Genomic DNA, 16106 nt, shown 5'->3' with positions numbered 1-16106 from the left:
TTTGTCGCAATTACGAAGTAAAACGTAAAGGTGACGATTTTTTTAATTTTCATGTGTTATAAGTAAGTTATATACATATACAAAGTTTCATCGAAATCGATCAAGGTTGTTATATATATGTATATGAAATATATAATTGATTGACAATAGAAAAAATTGTAAGAATCTGCGATTTAAATGAATCGCAAAATCAAAATTCAATGATTTTTACGATTAAGATTATTTTTTTGCGTCAACCGATTTCAATGAAACTTTTGACATAATATATAACTTTCTTAGATTTACAAAATACATATGTTTTTAATTTTTATTACAGACACAGACAAAAAATTTTAAAATCGTCACCTTTACTTTTTTCTTCGCAATTGCAACCAATAACAATTTTAAAAAAAAATTATTTACACATTAGCTAATAGTAAACTAATCCTTCTAAAAAGAACTCGTGCTGTTTCGAATGGGATATCCGAGTATATACTTGGACTCGAATGGGATATCCGAGTACTTGGACTCGAATGGGATGTCCGAGTATGTACTTGGATTCGAATGGGATATCCGAGTGCTTCGCGAGATGACTCGTTCGAATTTTCGATCCGGATCGAAGCTCCGGGGAAAGATCGAGCGAAGAGGGCAAGTATGGGGACCCCCTGCGGTTCCCATGGGGCCGGGGCCCCCGTAGCATTGTCTTCGAGGACGGCAGCCCCCTCTGTCCACGGGAGCACGTTCGGACAGGCGAGCGAGACAATCGCGCGGACAGAAGTCGAACGAGATGTGACCGATAATGTAATTATGCGGGACAGGTTTTTTGTGCCGGTACTCTAACTTGATCTCTCGTGAGCCACCCCTCCTCCTCCTACCTGCTATACCTGTCTCGCTTTATTCTCCGTTCTCCTTCTCTCTTTCTGCAGCGAAGCGAACAGCGTGATACTTCGACAATATAGAAACTGAATTTCGATAATCATTCAAGTGCACAGACTTTTAGAACGATTTGCTGGTCGCGTATATGAAAGTCTGCTGTATGTTAACGAGCGTCGGTAAACGTATCTTTAATGTCGGGGAATTTTTATTAAATAATCGTGTATATGAAATAAATTCCAACACGAATAAATTGAAAAGGAAAACAAATGTACCCGCGTTTCATCGGTCGATCGCGGTCCGGCAATAAGACGCAACACACGACGATAAACAGCTACACAAGTATTAGGTCTAGGTCATCCCATAAGTTCGTGCCGACTTTTGTGTATACATTTCACGCGTCGATTTATAAACATACAGCTGTTCGGGAACAGTCTTGTGAAGGTTTTCGTAGGTATAAGATCCTGAAATAGTGAACACAGTGATTCCTAGTGAAAAATCATGAACGAAATGCGTATCCAGTTCCGACAACTCATGTTGTATGAATTTCGGAAAGGATGTTCAGCAACAATCGTCACGAACAACATATGTGCTGCTTACGAAGAAAGTGCGCTTTCATCTCGTACCTGTAGAAAGTGGTTTCAACGTTTCAAAGGTGGGAATTTTTGTTTAGAAGACGAGGAACGTTCCGGCCGTCCTCCTCAGACAGATGAAGATAAAATTCGAGACCTTGTACAGAAATCACGAAGTTTATCCGTTGAGAAGATGTCAGATGTTCTGAATATACCTAAAACAAACTTAAAGGTATGTACGTTTACAAAATTAACATATACAACCATTCGAAAAACGGCACGACCTTATGGGATGACCTAATACTTATCACTGCACGATTCTTACCGTGCAAGATACTCGCGTTCAATGATCGTGCGCGCGTGCACGGCTCGCATACCCGATCTTTTTCCATCGTGCGAGTCGACCTTACCTCCTCTTCTCCTTCGGGACACAGAGCAGAGAGGCAAACGCACGCACACAAGCCTATCAGCTCATGTTCGAACACAAGGAACAGTCTCGTGAAGAGCGTTCGGTTCAGGCCGGACTTGAACGGCAGGCGCTAACGTAGATGCATGTAGCTGACGGCGCGGCCCGATCCCGGCCCGGGTATACATATACATTTCTGCGTTGTCTGCTCTCCGCTTCCCCTGTTTTGCCCTTTTTCTTTTTCTTCACCGTACCGTTTCTCGCGACTCGACACGACCGGGGGTGAGAGAGAAATGCTGGTAACACGGTGGAGGTGGGGGTACGCGTCGAACGATGGGCCGGATCGAAGGGGACCGATGAAAGTGGGAAAACTGGAGAAGAGAAATGGCGGGAGAGCTTCTACACCCGGAATAGGTATAGGATATTTATAGGATTCAGTGTTCTCCAAGATAATGGAGTATTCACAAGATCATTCAAAATGGTCGATAGCGATGTAAAAGCGACATAATTATATGTTTATGACAGCTAACTTCAAGTTGTACACGTCACTACAGTCAACAAAAAATAATTCACAAGTTAACTTAGGCCACTATCGAAATAAACGGCTCATATATGTACAAGTACAGTAGGACCTCGATTAACCGGCTTGATCGAGAGACAAACAGCTCGGATAAATTAAGGCCCGATGGATAATCGAGATCCGAGGGAAATAATTAAAATGTACATTATAATAAATTTTCTATTTTTTAAAATTTATTTCCCTTCATAATATGATCATATTTAAACGCATATTTGTTTATAATCGGGATCCGGTTAATCGAGGTCCCACTGTGTATCTTAAATGAAACTATTGGATGACGTTATTGAGGGTGACTTATTAGTTCACAATGAAAATTGCTGTTGCTATTGAAGGTTCCATTAAAAGGTGTTTAGCCGTGTACCATAGATTTTTCAAAATTATGCAATAATCACCGGTCGGTAGTGTGTTAAAATGATGTACGTATAAATGAACCTGTAGATTGTACAAGTATTTCTGGATGAAACTCTTCATATGCAACAACCTAATAGATGTAACTTATAGAAGTATGAAGCGAATTGGAGCATAGGCTTTATTGTACAGTGTACAGTATACGCGGTTCTCCCGGCGAAAGGGTGACGCGGACGCGCAGAAAAATGGCGTTTCAGACGGATGGTGTTCCATTGTGAGTCTAGATTTGATCAGGGTTGCAAAAAGGGCCTTGTCGACGGGGCCCCGGCAAGAAACGGGGACGGATCCGGCGGCGCGGCGTTGAGAAACGAATTTTGTGGGTACAAAGTATCCGTTGCGATTAAGCGGCGGAACGAATCACCGCGCGGCGGCCCGATCCCATTCCTCGTGCACGATGATCACGGATCTTGGGGGACCGTGTTGATACGGGTTCAAACGGGCCGGCTCTGGATCGACATTTAAAAAGCGCCGGAGCACGGTACGTGATTTTGCGTAATGCCCGCCATAATACGGCTCTCGGCCGTCGATCGTAGCGAATCCAATTAGGTTTGCGACGGTCGGGCAAAAACATTCGATCGGGAATAAAACCGGCACCGGCCGCGCTCGTCCGGAGACGAGACCCTTCTTCTTCTTCTTCTCGAAGAGGAGGACTCGAGGAACAACTCTCCCGTTCGTTCGCGAGCCCTGTGAAGAGTGGATATTATTATTATCCACTCTTCGGATCAATTGTACCTTGCCTTGTCGGACCAGGGTGCCTTTTATCTGCCTGCTGTAATATATAGCGTCGCGTTTACCGAATATCCTCTAATTTCGCTCGGCTATCAGAGGACACCCGTCGGCGTCCTAACCAAGAAAAATTGATTATCCCACTGCCGACTTCGATACCCGTGAAATCGATTATCCCGAGACCCACCCGGTTCGACCGCTCCACACTTGCCGCCAGTAGACTGCGGATTTTATGCATTCATGATAAAAATCGGTACGCACTATTTAAAGCAGGGGTCGTATTAAAAAGATTCAAGGACATCAATGTATTAATTTCAGTTTAAACAACCACATAAAAATTTATAAAAACAACTGACTAACAAATTAAAGAAAAAATATATTCTAACATGTATTATTAGAAAGGGATTATTTGATAATATTTTTTAGTTCAAACCTCGTCTCAATATCACAAATGGTTCAACAGTTATACACAAATATCCATAAATTCTTCGATCCGGCTCACTGTGCGCCGCGCCGGCCTAGCGTGGCGTGCACACGCGGGTAAATCACGAACCGGCGAAACGATCTCACGTTCGGGGCTATTATTACGCCGTTTCGCCGATTGAAAAATACACGCGAGTTATGCCCGCTCGTAATCGACAGCCATAAATACCATTCCTCCTTCCCGGGCGGTTCGGATCGACCGACACCTACCGTGAAACACCGCTACACCACGCCTCGACGATTCGATGTTAACCCTTTGCACTAGGGAACTATTTCAACTCGAAAATTAAACATTTCTTCCGACCCAGAATATTTCCATTCCCTATAATTTTTGAAATTTTATGGGAATGAAATTGATATATGTATAACACCTCGTACAATACTTAAGTATTTATATGTATAGTAATTGAATAGATACCGACACATATTTACTAACCTAAACAATATTTAGAATAATGGTACAGCAATTTTTAATATGCTACTTTGAAAATCTTCAACTTTAAATGTTCATAGTAATTAAAATATTTATTGTATTTCATTAATTATTTCCATTTTCGAGGTCTGTAGACACTTGTAAAGCTATGCAAAGTTATTAGTTGTCAATTTCGAAAACTCAACATTTTTTTTGGTGAAATGTCCCTAAATTCTTCGATCCGGCCCACTGTGCGGCGCAGAGTTTCGTGCAGCTATAGCGTGGAAGAAGGACACAACGGGAAGAAGGATAGCAGGCACGCAGGGGCAACAGGAAAAATCGAAAGGCCGTAACAGATAACAATGGGCCATTTGTTAGATGGGGCCCGTCCCACGACACGCGGCCTACAATGGACACTATTATCAACTATTCATTGAGGGCTCTGTTAAACCTGTTACCCGACGGAACCAGAACAGCCCCCGCCGCCTCCCACTCCGCACCGTAGCCTTCGGCAAGCCGGCGCGATTCTGACCTTTCGAAATGAAGATATCCCCACGAACCTTTGAACATCCTGACTTTTCGCGCCCTAAAACCCCTGAAAGGACATCTCACGCTCTAATCGCCGTCGTCTCCCAACCCGTTGCCGTATCGTCTATACATATCTATTTTAGCAGTACATAAATTGATTGGGACTCCTTTCAAAATCTTTTTCATATAAACACGCAACATCCAAGACACTTGCAAATATTTTTTGTCTTTAATATAAATGTCTACGGATAAATTATTCTGAATAAAAAGCGTCCATTCTTCTTCTTCTTGTTGATCATTTTTTATGGTTTACTATAATCACTAGAGTCTACTAGACAGCGGATCTTTATGCAAAATAAAAATTTTCTACCTGAATTCCGACAAACTGGAGTAAAATGGAAATTTATTTTCTATCTCAATAAGTTGAAAATAACATAACAGTATTTTTAAATCCTTCCAATGTATCTATTGTTTTAAATTACACCCACTAATTTTTCTCATAAATGCATAAAATCCGCTGTCTAATAAATCACAATGTAAATATTCAGACGTTCATTCAAGAAAACCAATTTAATATTAATTTGTATTAAGTTATATACATATATGAAATATATAACTGCATATGTATAGGATATATTGTATATACAGCATGTATATAGCATATCGGAAACGCGAATACCGTTTATCGGGAAGTAACCCGAACGTTGAACAGCGTTAAATTAAGTACAGCTCTCTTATCCGTGAGTTAAGGAGATCTCTCGTGGAAGACAGTTCACCGTTGACGAGCTCGAGCCGCAGCTCGAGCGGCCCGTCTATCGCGCATCATGCATTATTCATTGCTTCAGGACCATTCGAGCCCTGTGTTCGGAAATAGTAATGCAGTCCACGACCGTCCCATTATATTCGCCTGTTCGTTACTTTCGCGTCGATTTCGGTACGCTGGGGATCGACGAAAAACTTCCTTGATCCAAGAACACTCGAGAATTCTGAAAAATGTCTACGGATTTAATATAAGCTATCTGAAGGCCCCCTTAAAAATTGTCTTTCCCCATTTCGTCACCTAAAAGCACTTCTTAAAATCGTCTTTCCTCATTTTATTATTTAAAGTTCTTTTAAAAATTTTCTCCGTTTATTCGATTGCCACTTCTAAAAATTCGCTTCCTTTATTTTGGCATCATAAATTCTTATTAACATTCCCTTCTCTTGTCATAATATTCTAAAAGCTGCTAAAAGCTTCCTTGATCCTAGAACAGTCGAGAAATCTGAAAAATGTCTACGAAATTAAAAGAAGCTATCTGAAGGCCCCCTTAAAAATTCTCTTTCCCAGCTTCATTACCTATAAGCACTTTTTAAAATCGTCTTTCCTCATTTTATCATTTACAAGCTCTTTTAAAAATTGTCTCCGTTTATTCGATTGCCACTTCTAAAAATTCTCTTCCTTTATTTTAGCATCATAAATTCTTATTAACATTTTCTTTCCTTGTCATATCTTCTAGAAGTTGCTAGAAGCATCCTTCTCAATAATAACATAGCGTCTTTGAAGAAGAAAAGTGTCTTAATAAAGTCCACTGCTACAACTCTTACTCAGTTGCGAACACAGAGATTGGCAGACACTGGGAAGTTTATTACGACTTGCAGAGCACCCTGTACATCCGATGGGACTCGTATACGTACTCCCGGTTGTCGACGGTTGTTTATAGAAAGTCCCACGTGATCATCGACGTGATCTCCTCTGGAAGATCCATCGGCGTCTCGCGAGAGAACTGTCTTCTCCGGCAGCTTCGACGCGGCGAAGGAGGCGCGAAAAATCTTTGCGGGCTGAACCGACCACAAGCGGCAGAGTGTAAAATCGTGCGTGTCCTATACACCGGGGGGCACCTAACAAGCCGGCCTTTGTAACGGATTACAAAACGACCACGGAAATTCGAGAGAGAGAGAGAAAGAGAGAGAGAGAGAGAACATTGTACGGGAAGAATACCCGCGCCAGGAACCGATCACGCGAACAACCATGTAACACCGTGTACTTCAAGTTTATTAACCCTCTCGAAGATTCGAGAGTCTTTCACCGGACCTAATCGTTTCTTCGTTTCGTCAGGTGATGGACGACCTGCCGAGGACAATCATCCCGAGCGAGCCGAATGCTTTTGTCCATTTCTAAATCCATTTAAACCTCTATCAATAATTCCCTTCCATATATTTTCATCTCTTGTTCGACCTAACACTACTAGCCAACAATAATTGAATCCTCAACTGGAATATCTACTTTATCGTCAATGGCTAATACTTTTTACAACTTTCAATATGGCACTGTAGTGGTATCGTACTTCGTAGTTTCAATGCTGATTTTTAATCCTCGAATATGATACATGATTCACACTAACCCCTACCGGGTACAAAATGTATCGGATATGTGTATTGTTTTATAAAAATGACAAGACTATATTTATCTAGATTTCCCATAATTTTTTTATAATAATGCGTGTTCGAGTAAAGAAACTTGCGATATGAAGTTTCATGTAACCAGTTACGTAGAAAATGGAGTGCGAGTAACCGAAGGTTAACAGGTGCTCTTAGACGACGAAAGATGAGAGGACAATTTTTAAAATAATTTGCATGTGAAGACATACTGGAAGATGATTAAATTAATTTTAGACAATATAAAGTAAATTACTCGACCAGTATTTACGGTCTAAAATAGAAAGAAAGATCGTAAGAATTGGTGTCGGGTTAAAAATGAAATGAGAAACGTTAGTTAAAAGAAAATATTCGCGTGGACTGACGCTAAAAGCAGTCGGATGTAGTTTGTAGGAGGATCGGCGACAGAATTGGCGTCGATTTGGTAGCAATTAGCGTGCGTACGGGCTCCCCGCTTGGATTCCTTCTGTTCCACGGGATACGGATGATTTTATTAAAGACAGACACGCTTCGGTCCCGATAAACATCTGGCGGATATATCTTCTGGTAAATCGGAGGCGGATCCGTCGACATATTTTACGGTCGGAGAGCCGGCCGATACCGATCTGCCGGTGGACTCGAATATAGTACACGCGGATATATGGAAATCAGAATTCGGATTAGCAAATAAGGTGAAAAGAAAGATCGGTGGAAGGAACCAGTTTTTAAACGTCTTTGGCCGGGGTCCTCCTCCTCGTTCCTTCTTCCATTCTCTTTCGTACTTCGTCTTCTAGTCCCCTCTTCTTCCTCCTCGGCCATTCTACTCTCTCTCTCTCCCTCCCTCCCCCAGTTGTCTGTCTTTGCATTCGGCAAAGAGAATTCACGGTTGCAGTTTGGACTTTGTTCTGGAACTTGACACACCACCGCCGAGTTGCCATTAAACTCGTCTGCTGTCCCCGAGTCGAGAGAACTCGGAAGAACCGCATAGAACCTTCCTCGACTTCAATGGGCGAGGTTCGCCAAGTCCGTATGACTCGACAATCTTCTCGGATCCCTCTTCTTCGTTCTTTCGATCATGGATCATCCCACCGAGCTGGCGTCGATTTTTCAAGCGTAACGTTGCGTTTAGAATCATCGACACCCGCAGTTGCGATTAATCATTCGCTCACCGACCCCGGTCTGCCTTCTCTCCGCTCTCGGTTCTTCTTCCTCGAGAACATTGCTACTCGCTCGATTCAATTGATAACTCTATAATTCATTTTGAAACTGCTCTATGCGTAGTCATCGCCGGATCGAGGACCTTAAAGGGCACCTGTCTAATTAGGGGTTAATTTGGTCACTGCTTACAATCGGTCTCGTAACAGGATCGACAAGGATCCCTTTTAAAATTGTCTTCCTTTATTTCATTATCGAAAAGCGTTCTTCAACACGATCCCGCATCTCATTGCCTAAAAGCGCTTGTCAACCTCCTCATTTTATGATCTAAAAGCTCTTCTAGTTCGTGCTGTTTTCCTCGGGTCTATGATAGTCTATATGACCCGAGATGAAGTTTACGTTATCATAAGTACTATGCTTTTAAATATTGTTTCATCATTACATATGTATATTATACAAATTATATACAGGGTGTTTCTGTAACGCGACGCACGATTTTTCACCCACTTGCAGCCATCTGACAGAAAAAAAGTTTACAACAAGAGTTTCAGGGTATGGAGTGCACAAGAGATATCAGTAAAAAAATTTCGAAAACAGTTTGTTTTCATGGCGAAATCGAGGTCACCTTGGCTACAACAAATAAGAGCACATATTTTCTCTTTTCCCATATTTAGAGGACATCGAGACGAATTCAAAACACACATTGATATTTTTACTAACATATTACTCGATTTACAGTAGTGGAAATGTGAAATATTTACCTTTAAAGAATCGAATACGACAAAAAACTAAATATTGCAACACCCTGTATACATGTACCCTATAAGGTTCATAAACAGTCACACTTTTATTCATCGGTTTACTGTGACCCAAACGGATACGAAAGTGCAGTGTAAGTGAGGAGGACAACAGGGTTAAAAATGATTTTCCCCGATTCGATCGAGTATCGTTGTGCACGAACCCTTATCCCGTCGTGTATCGGGACCCCTTAAAGAAGATAAAGATCTCGCTCGCGGTCTCACGGGCTTGGTAGGACTTGCCCACTACCGCGGCGGCTGCTGCTGGTTCGGCTGGCGGACCTTTTCTCATTGAGTCAGTCAGTCAGTCAGTCAGTTTGCCGCAGCGACGCGGTCCGTACGCACGTGTGTACGTGTTCTCTCGGTGTTCCGAGGAAGTCCGCCCCCGTCCCGTCGCCGTTATCCAGCCGTTTCGGCGTGATCTGTATTACCGACGGAGTCTGAGCGAGAAGAAACGAGTGAGTGCGAAGGAGAGAAAGAGAGAGACGACTATATTGGTCGTCGGTCAACCGGTCGGTCGGTGTCGGTCGGTCGGTTCCCGTCGTCCGGTCGTGTTCGATCGGGAGTGCGATCCCCACCGGCCCCTCGGCTCTCTCGACTCGGGGCCCGACACTACTCCTCTCCCTTGTTGGGTCGTCGTGTCAGCTCGTTAGATTGCGTGCGTGAGAACGTGCCCGTTCGTCTCGAGCTTCTTGCCGTGAAATCCCGAATTTCACGCGTCGAATCGCGGCGTGTTCCTCCTCTGGTCTCTCCTCTCTCTCTCTCCCCCTCTCTTTCTCTAAGTCTCTCTTCCCTTCCTCCGAATCCAGAGAGAAAAATAAAACAGAGAAGAGAGGGAGAGGGGGCAAAAGGGACAGAGAGAGAGAGAGAGAAAAAAGTAACACAGACAAACCGAGGCAGCGCCCGGGGCCCGTGGCCGCGGGAGAAAGACAGATAGACCTGTTCGCGTAGGCCACAAAAGGGGGGCTAGTCATAAACCGTGCAACACCTGGCGGCACGTCGTTAATTATGCAGTGGGCCGCAGCCGCCCTGGCCTCGGCGGTGATCGCTCTGCTCCTGGACACGGCGGCCGCGAGGCATCACCATCGCTCCGGCAATGGACACAAACCGTCCGGTGACATCTCTCTCTGGATCGACCAGCAACAGATTAAAATGTTCAGCGGTGAGTGTGCGGGATTCGTGATGCCGACCGGCACCGAGAACCTTCCCAGTGACTAAACGATATTCTATACTGTATTATACGATTTTCGGGATCGAGGACCGATCGAGAACCGACCGTCGAACGCGTCCCCTGCGTGCGCGTGTGTCGCCGTTCGCACTTCCCCTCTCCCCTCCCGGATTTTGCGATGTAAGCTCCGTGGTTGTCAGGAAGAACGCCACATGTCACGTAAATACTTACACTTTCGAGATAGTGGCGTTTCAAGTTTTCATCGGTAATGCTTTGATATATGTATAGGACATCGGGTAAATTGTATTAATTTTTTGAGCCTTTCGAATTTGTTTTTGTGACTTTTTTTCTGGTAAATACTATATCTATAAAGTTCTGAAATTTTTTTGAAACTACAGACTTGATGTTGACGTTTTCAGCAAGTGCCATGCAATGTATCATAATATACAGTGGATCTGCGTGTATTATGGGGTGATTTACCTCATTGACAGGTGGGAAACCTGTCTCACAGTGTTTCGTCGACGTCCTGCCGGATTAATTGTTTCTGAAACAACTCCTATTTCGATCGACAGCTTCTTCAAATTAAAAATTGCATCTCTATTATGTTGAACGATGAGAATTAAATCCCTCTGATGTTTATAATCTTTCCATGTCGATTTGAATTGCATGAAATTAAACGCGATGTAGCAATTGCCACGTTGATGAGAGAACGATCGAAACCGATATCCTTTCTGTCACGTTTAGGTCTCGAAATGGAAATATTCGCGATCACCGAGGGCAGGGTGTTATCGTACCTTCTGGATCCTGAATTCGAGAGCAAATTGCCGATCATCCCGAGCGAGGTAACGTATGTGAACTTCACATGGAAATCCGGCGTGAAAAAGTATTACTACAATTTCTATCGGCTGAAATCGTTCGACGAGTCGATCCTGAAAACGCCGTCGATCACGATCAAAACGCAAGGAAGAGTCCCGAAGAGACCGAAGGGTAAGTATCGCAACTTCTGTCGCTATTGCATAATATAATCGGAGAGGGCCGCGTTGTAAACATCTTCACGAATCTCACAATGTATAATCAAACATACAATTTTTTGAAAATTACACGATTCACAACTTGTATATCATGATAATTGGATTGTGAATTTCTATGCGAAATGAAGATCGTTTGCGTCAACTGCGAGAGACAAATTTATTTCTTCTCTCAGTAATTGTGATGAATTGAAAATAATATATCAGTGTTCTTACAAATTTATATTTTATTATTAAATGCCGAACAATTAAAGAATTTAAGCAAGCACGTTAATCGAAAGCGGTGCAGACCAAAAAAAAAAGAACAAGTCATACATGAAAATTTATTATCTGCACGATCGACACGGTTAGATTAATCAAAAATCAAGATTTCGATATGACGTGACAAATGGCTCGAGCTACTGTACGTATTGTCGAGCACCGCCATAAGTGGCAGTAAGTAGAGACTCGAAGATGTTTACGACGTTTATATGTGGCCCTCCGTTGCAAGTTCCCGACCGGGAAAGAACTGAAATAAATTGATAAATGTATTTCCGTCGCAGAATTCAGCGTGATGTTGCCATGTTCCGGTAATAACTCGGGCATAGCGCAATTGGGCATCGGTCTGATGATCGAGACACGCAAGGGGAAACCTTTAAACGGGACACCCCTTCGTCTGAACCTGAGGAAAGAATGCACCGTGCGCGGTGAGTGCGTCAATCGCGCCCACGATCACCATCTCTCCACTCACACATACAGTTCTGTATCTGCAATAATTCATCTCGCCTGATTTGCTGCATGCCACTATCGAAAACGATCGAAATTGTTCGCTCTCTGCTTCTCTCGCGACTTAAAACTATCCCGAAAACACCTGCTATACAATCAAAACCGTTACTCTAAGGAAACTGTGACGAGTAGCCTGCGAATTCTGTGCAAGACAAGTCTTAAGGGGTCTTTGTTATTGTCAAATTATAAGTAAACTGTGGATTATGTAAAAAACAAATTTTTCAACCGAATCGCCTCAAACTCGAGTGAAATAGAAATGTATATATTCTTTCTTGTTATTAGACTGCGGATCGTTGTGCAAAATAAAAATTGTGTGCATCGACTACAAGACACAGTGGCCATTCAGAAGCTTCTTTCTATCTCGAATGAATAATAATCTTGGAAAATTGAAAATGGTACATCGGCATTCTTAGATTCTTTTAACCTCGTAACTGTTTTAAATTACACCAACACATTTTTATTAATAAACGCATAAAATCCGTAGTCTATTTATAAGTCACCGAGTTTCTAAAATTCACGCGACAGTTCTCTGGAATAATGACGATATACTACGCTTCAAGAACGAAAATCGATTGTCTTCGAGTTCTGGTTTCCAACGACCAAGCGCTGCAACAGCGAGTCTTCCAAATTTCTTTCAAAGGTTAACTGCTTGAACGTTTGAAACGCTATAGCGACCAGACAGGTCCTTGATCGCGAACGCCCCCGCGTACCGTAATTGCCTAACTGGCTGTTTTCGACCGGATGAATGCACGGCTGTATTCTGTCCCCGTCTCCGAGATATCCCGAAATGTACACGTTAACGAAGGTATCTTAAGTGGCCGGGGCGTTCCTTAAACGGCCGGTCGGTGCATGCAATTTACGCTTATCTGCTTGGATTCGAGTGGGCGTTGCGGAAAATAATCGTTGAATGCCTCCTGTGTTTCCTCCTCGCGATAAAACCGTCCGGCCGGTTGCTGCTCGGTCGCCGATGAAGATGAAGATCAATGGAATATTGATTGGCCGCGTTCGCATGGTATCGGCCGGTAAAACGCATGAGGTTTTAATGTTTCGGTAGCGTGCATGGGATTGCGTCGTTACAAAACATTTATGGTTACACATATTTGTCTCGGACCATTTCCTGTTCCGGTGTACTCTCATACGCAAATAACAATTGTATTTATTACAGAACCGAATCCGGGACCCTGTCCAGACGGTTATCTGGGACCACCCCATTGCAAGAAGGCGCTGTGTTACCCTAATTGCATGAACGGCGGTAATTGTACGGCTCCTGGCATCTGCTCCTGTCCTCCGGGTTTCCAGGGACCGTATTGCGAAGGAGGTATAGAAAAATCAATTTACAGTACACAAGAGAAAATCTATTATATTCTACATACCGATGAAGAAACTACGAACTATGCTAACAGACTATATCACTTTAGATATCGATATGGCCGTCTTGCAGCCAAACTTGATCACGTTGGTTAGAGCCTCGTAGAACGGCGCCTGTTCAGCACCGTGGTCTATACCCGTGTCGTGATGTTCTTGCTCCTCGTCCCTGAACTTTTTGATGGTCTCTAGCAGTTCTTCGTCGACGGTTTCACCGGTTTCCATTAAAGCGCGCAACTGGTTGTTGTAATGGTCCGTGATCACTGTTTCGACAGCCACGGTGCAGGCCATGGCCGCTTTTTCCCCCATGAGCGCCGTTCCAGCACCCAAAGCGAACCCAGCTATGTTCCAAACCGGCGTCAGAACAGTCGGTCTCACGCGGTACTTTCTAATTAACTCTTCGAACTTCGCCCGATGCCGTTTTTCTTGGTCCCACATGTGTTGAATCGTTGGACCAACCGCGGTCTTACCTGTCTCGCGCACGCAGAATATGTTTAAATGTGTGTTTAGAACGGGTCGCTATCCTGATAGTCTTTAAAGCTAGTTTATACCTAGAACGGCCATCTGCCCGGCGTATATTCTATCCGCTCCTAATTCTCCAGCATGATCTACTCTTATAATCGAATCTAATAGTTTGTCTGACTTTGTCGTACACGACGCTGCAGACGTGCTGCTGCTGCTGTAGCGAACTCCAAGCTGCCTTAGGCGCAACATTCTTTCCTACAAACTTCAAAGAGAACTGTCGATGTAATTTATTTTTTTAAAAGTTCGTCGTTTCGTTACATGTACGCTGTGGACTTTCTGTGCAAACTTTGCATATCGAATAACGCGAAACGAATCCAAATGACATGCAAACTAGATTCAGAATTTATCTGAAATATTATTATACGATACGATAGAGTGCAATGTACGATAAATGAGCTTCTAATGCACCGTTTTCCTATGTTTACAACTAGATTTCTTTGAAAAATAATATTTTTTTCACAAGTATCTATAAAAATATAAATGCAAAAGAATTTGTGCACTGACCTATTATTTGCATAAACATCCGCAGTCTATCTATCATTGGTAGACAGCGGATCTTTAAGCAAAATAAAATGTTTATACATCGTTTGCAAGGGAATGGAGCTAAATGAAAAATTTATTTCTTATGTAAATAATTTTAATTGTTCTTGTAAACAATGCACCAAATATGCTGTCTAATCTTTATCTTGATCGGAATTTTATGAATTCCAGGTATCTGCACGGAGAAGTGTTTAAACGGTGGGAAATGTGTACAGAAAGACACCTGTGAATGTCCTAAAGGATATTTTGGGTTACGGTGCGAATTCTGTAAGTTGCAATTTGTAGATTCCAGGGAAGAACATGATTTTTAAAGAAATATCTGCTTTTTCTGTCCTCAGCTAAATGCGTAATACCCTGTTTGAATGGAGGAAAATGCAAAGGCAACAATGTCTGCAGATGTCCCGCAGGTTTCAAAGGGGATCATTGCGAAATTGGTAGAAGATCTCCGCAGCGTTCAGCTTGCACAAGAGCTTGTAGAAACGGGACATGTCAACCAGACAATACGTGTCTTTGCGAACATGGATGGTATGGAAAATTGTGTAATAAAAATAAGCCATGGGCTTGAGAGTAGACACATTTCTTTCATTGTGGTAATCGTGCCTGTAACCAATTGGATTAACGCGTTAACATGCATTACCTAACTGTGTTGTAAACCTTTGAACCTTCTACAGACTGCAATTTACATAAGACGCGTCTTCCAACCACGCATCTACTTTTTCCTGAAGTTGTATCTACTCAAAACAACTTGCATTTGGAATGTTCTGAAAAAGTATTATCTGAATCGAGGAAGTAAAAAGAATATTATTGAAAATCCAATTGGTCGATACCACTCAAGCTAACGTGTATAGTTAGTAATTTACCCCACCCCAGATGTGATATGTAAAGCTGCTTTACAACATTTTATACTATTAAATATTATTTTTAATAATATACTTTTATATTGTTAGATTTATTATAAAGATTGTAAAAAAAAGAAATAAAGCGTATTTTGTCCCTTACTAGTCTCGACGTGTTTTCGTATTATGAACAGAATTATAGAAAGATCAATGTTTGCAATCGGTAATTAATTTCATCGATCGATTGATCTAATCAATTTAAAAAAAAAAACGTTGATCGATCGATGGTCAACGGTGTAACAACAAACGCGTAACTAAACGAAGAAAATCAAGGTTCGCGAAGAATCGAAATTGAATGAGATTGGGAAATTAGTGGTCATACCGAGTAACCTGGTCAGCAGTGGAAACGTCAAAACAACATGCGGGTAGACGGCTGTGGTTCGCGGGCAGGTTTTCAGGCGACGATGGGCGATGGTTTGTTAGGTTAGGCTGAGACAGGGCAACATCGTTCCAGGCCCGCGGCGGAACAGTAGTCACGTGTTTCAGGGACCAATCGGATCGTCGTT

At 42.6% G+C, this 16106-nt stretch overlaps 2 protein-coding genes across 6 annotated transcripts; one reads left to right on the top strand and one right to left on the bottom strand.

The window, feature by feature from the left end:
* The first annotated feature begins 233 nt into the window (after window positions 1–233).
* Window positions 234–15707, top strand: Shf (WNT inhibitory factor 1). Of its 5 annotated transcripts, none has more exons than XM_076427309.1 (6): window positions 234–1656; window positions 11226–11468; window positions 12052–12246; window positions 13440–13592; window positions 14876–14971; window positions 15043–15707. In XM_076427309.1, the coding sequence occupies exons 2-6, from the start codon at window positions 11234–11236 to the stop codon at window positions 15267–15269; spliced, it is 906 nt and encodes a 301-aa protein (XP_076283424.1). In that variant the 5' UTR covers window positions 234–1656; window positions 11226–11233; the 3' UTR covers window positions 15270–15707. The 5 variants fall into 5 exon arrangements, with proteins under 5 accessions (XP_076283424.1, XP_076283420.1, XP_076283421.1 ...); XM_076427305.1 differs by lacking the exon at window positions 234–1656 and adding an exon at window positions 9609–10475; XM_076427306.1 differs by lacking the exon at window positions 234–1656 and adding an exon at window positions 9610–10475 and having other exon boundaries at window positions 12052–12195.
* On the bottom strand, window positions 13608–16064 carry Coq7 (ubiquinone biosynthesis protein COQ7, mitochondrial). Its single transcript, XM_076427335.1, has 3 exons — window positions 15923–16064; window positions 14191–14366; window positions 13608–14109 (listed from the first exon to the last, which is right to left on the bottom strand). Exons 2-3 carry the CDS (start codon window positions 14351–14353, stop codon window positions 13679–13681), a joined length of 594 nt encoding a protein of 197 aa, XP_076283450.1. The 5' UTR covers window positions 14354–14366; window positions 15923–16064; the 3' UTR covers window positions 13608–13678.
* Between the last annotated feature and the right edge of the window lie 42 nt (window positions 16065–16106).

This window comes from Lasioglossum baleicum, chromosome 7, assembly GCF_051020765.1.
Source record: "Lasioglossum baleicum chromosome 7, iyLasBale1, whole genome shotgun sequence".
In the NCBI taxonomy this organism is placed as follows: Eukaryota; Metazoa; Arthropoda; class Insecta; order Hymenoptera; family Halictidae; genus Lasioglossum; species Lasioglossum baleicum.
Note: the sequence above shows the minus strand (reverse complement) of the source record. Positions and strands in the feature narration are given on the sequence as shown.

Excerpts from the sequence above, each read along its gene's own strand:
- Shf (XM_076427305.1), top strand. The coding sequence starts at position 10,322 with ATGCAGTGGGCCGCAGCCGCCCTGGCCTCGGCGGTGATCGCTCTGCTC. Across the intron at positions 10,476-11,225 it reads ACAGATTAAAATGTTCAGCG|GTCTCGAAATGGAAATATTC; the intron begins GTGAGTGTGCGG and ends TGTCACGTTTAG. Across the intron at positions 11,469-12,051 it reads AGTCCCGAAGAGACCGAAGG|AATTCAGCGTGATGTTGCCA; the intron begins GTAAGTATCGCA and ends TTTCCGTCGCAG.
- Coq7 (XM_076427335.1), bottom strand. The coding sequence starts at position 14,353 with ATGTTGCGCCTAAGGCAGCTTGGAGTTCGCTACAGCAGCAGCAGCACG. Across the intron at positions 14,110-14,190 it reads CGGGCAGATGGCCGTTCTAG|GTAAGACCGCGGTTGGTCCA; the intron begins GTATAAACTAGC and ends TGCGCGAGACAG.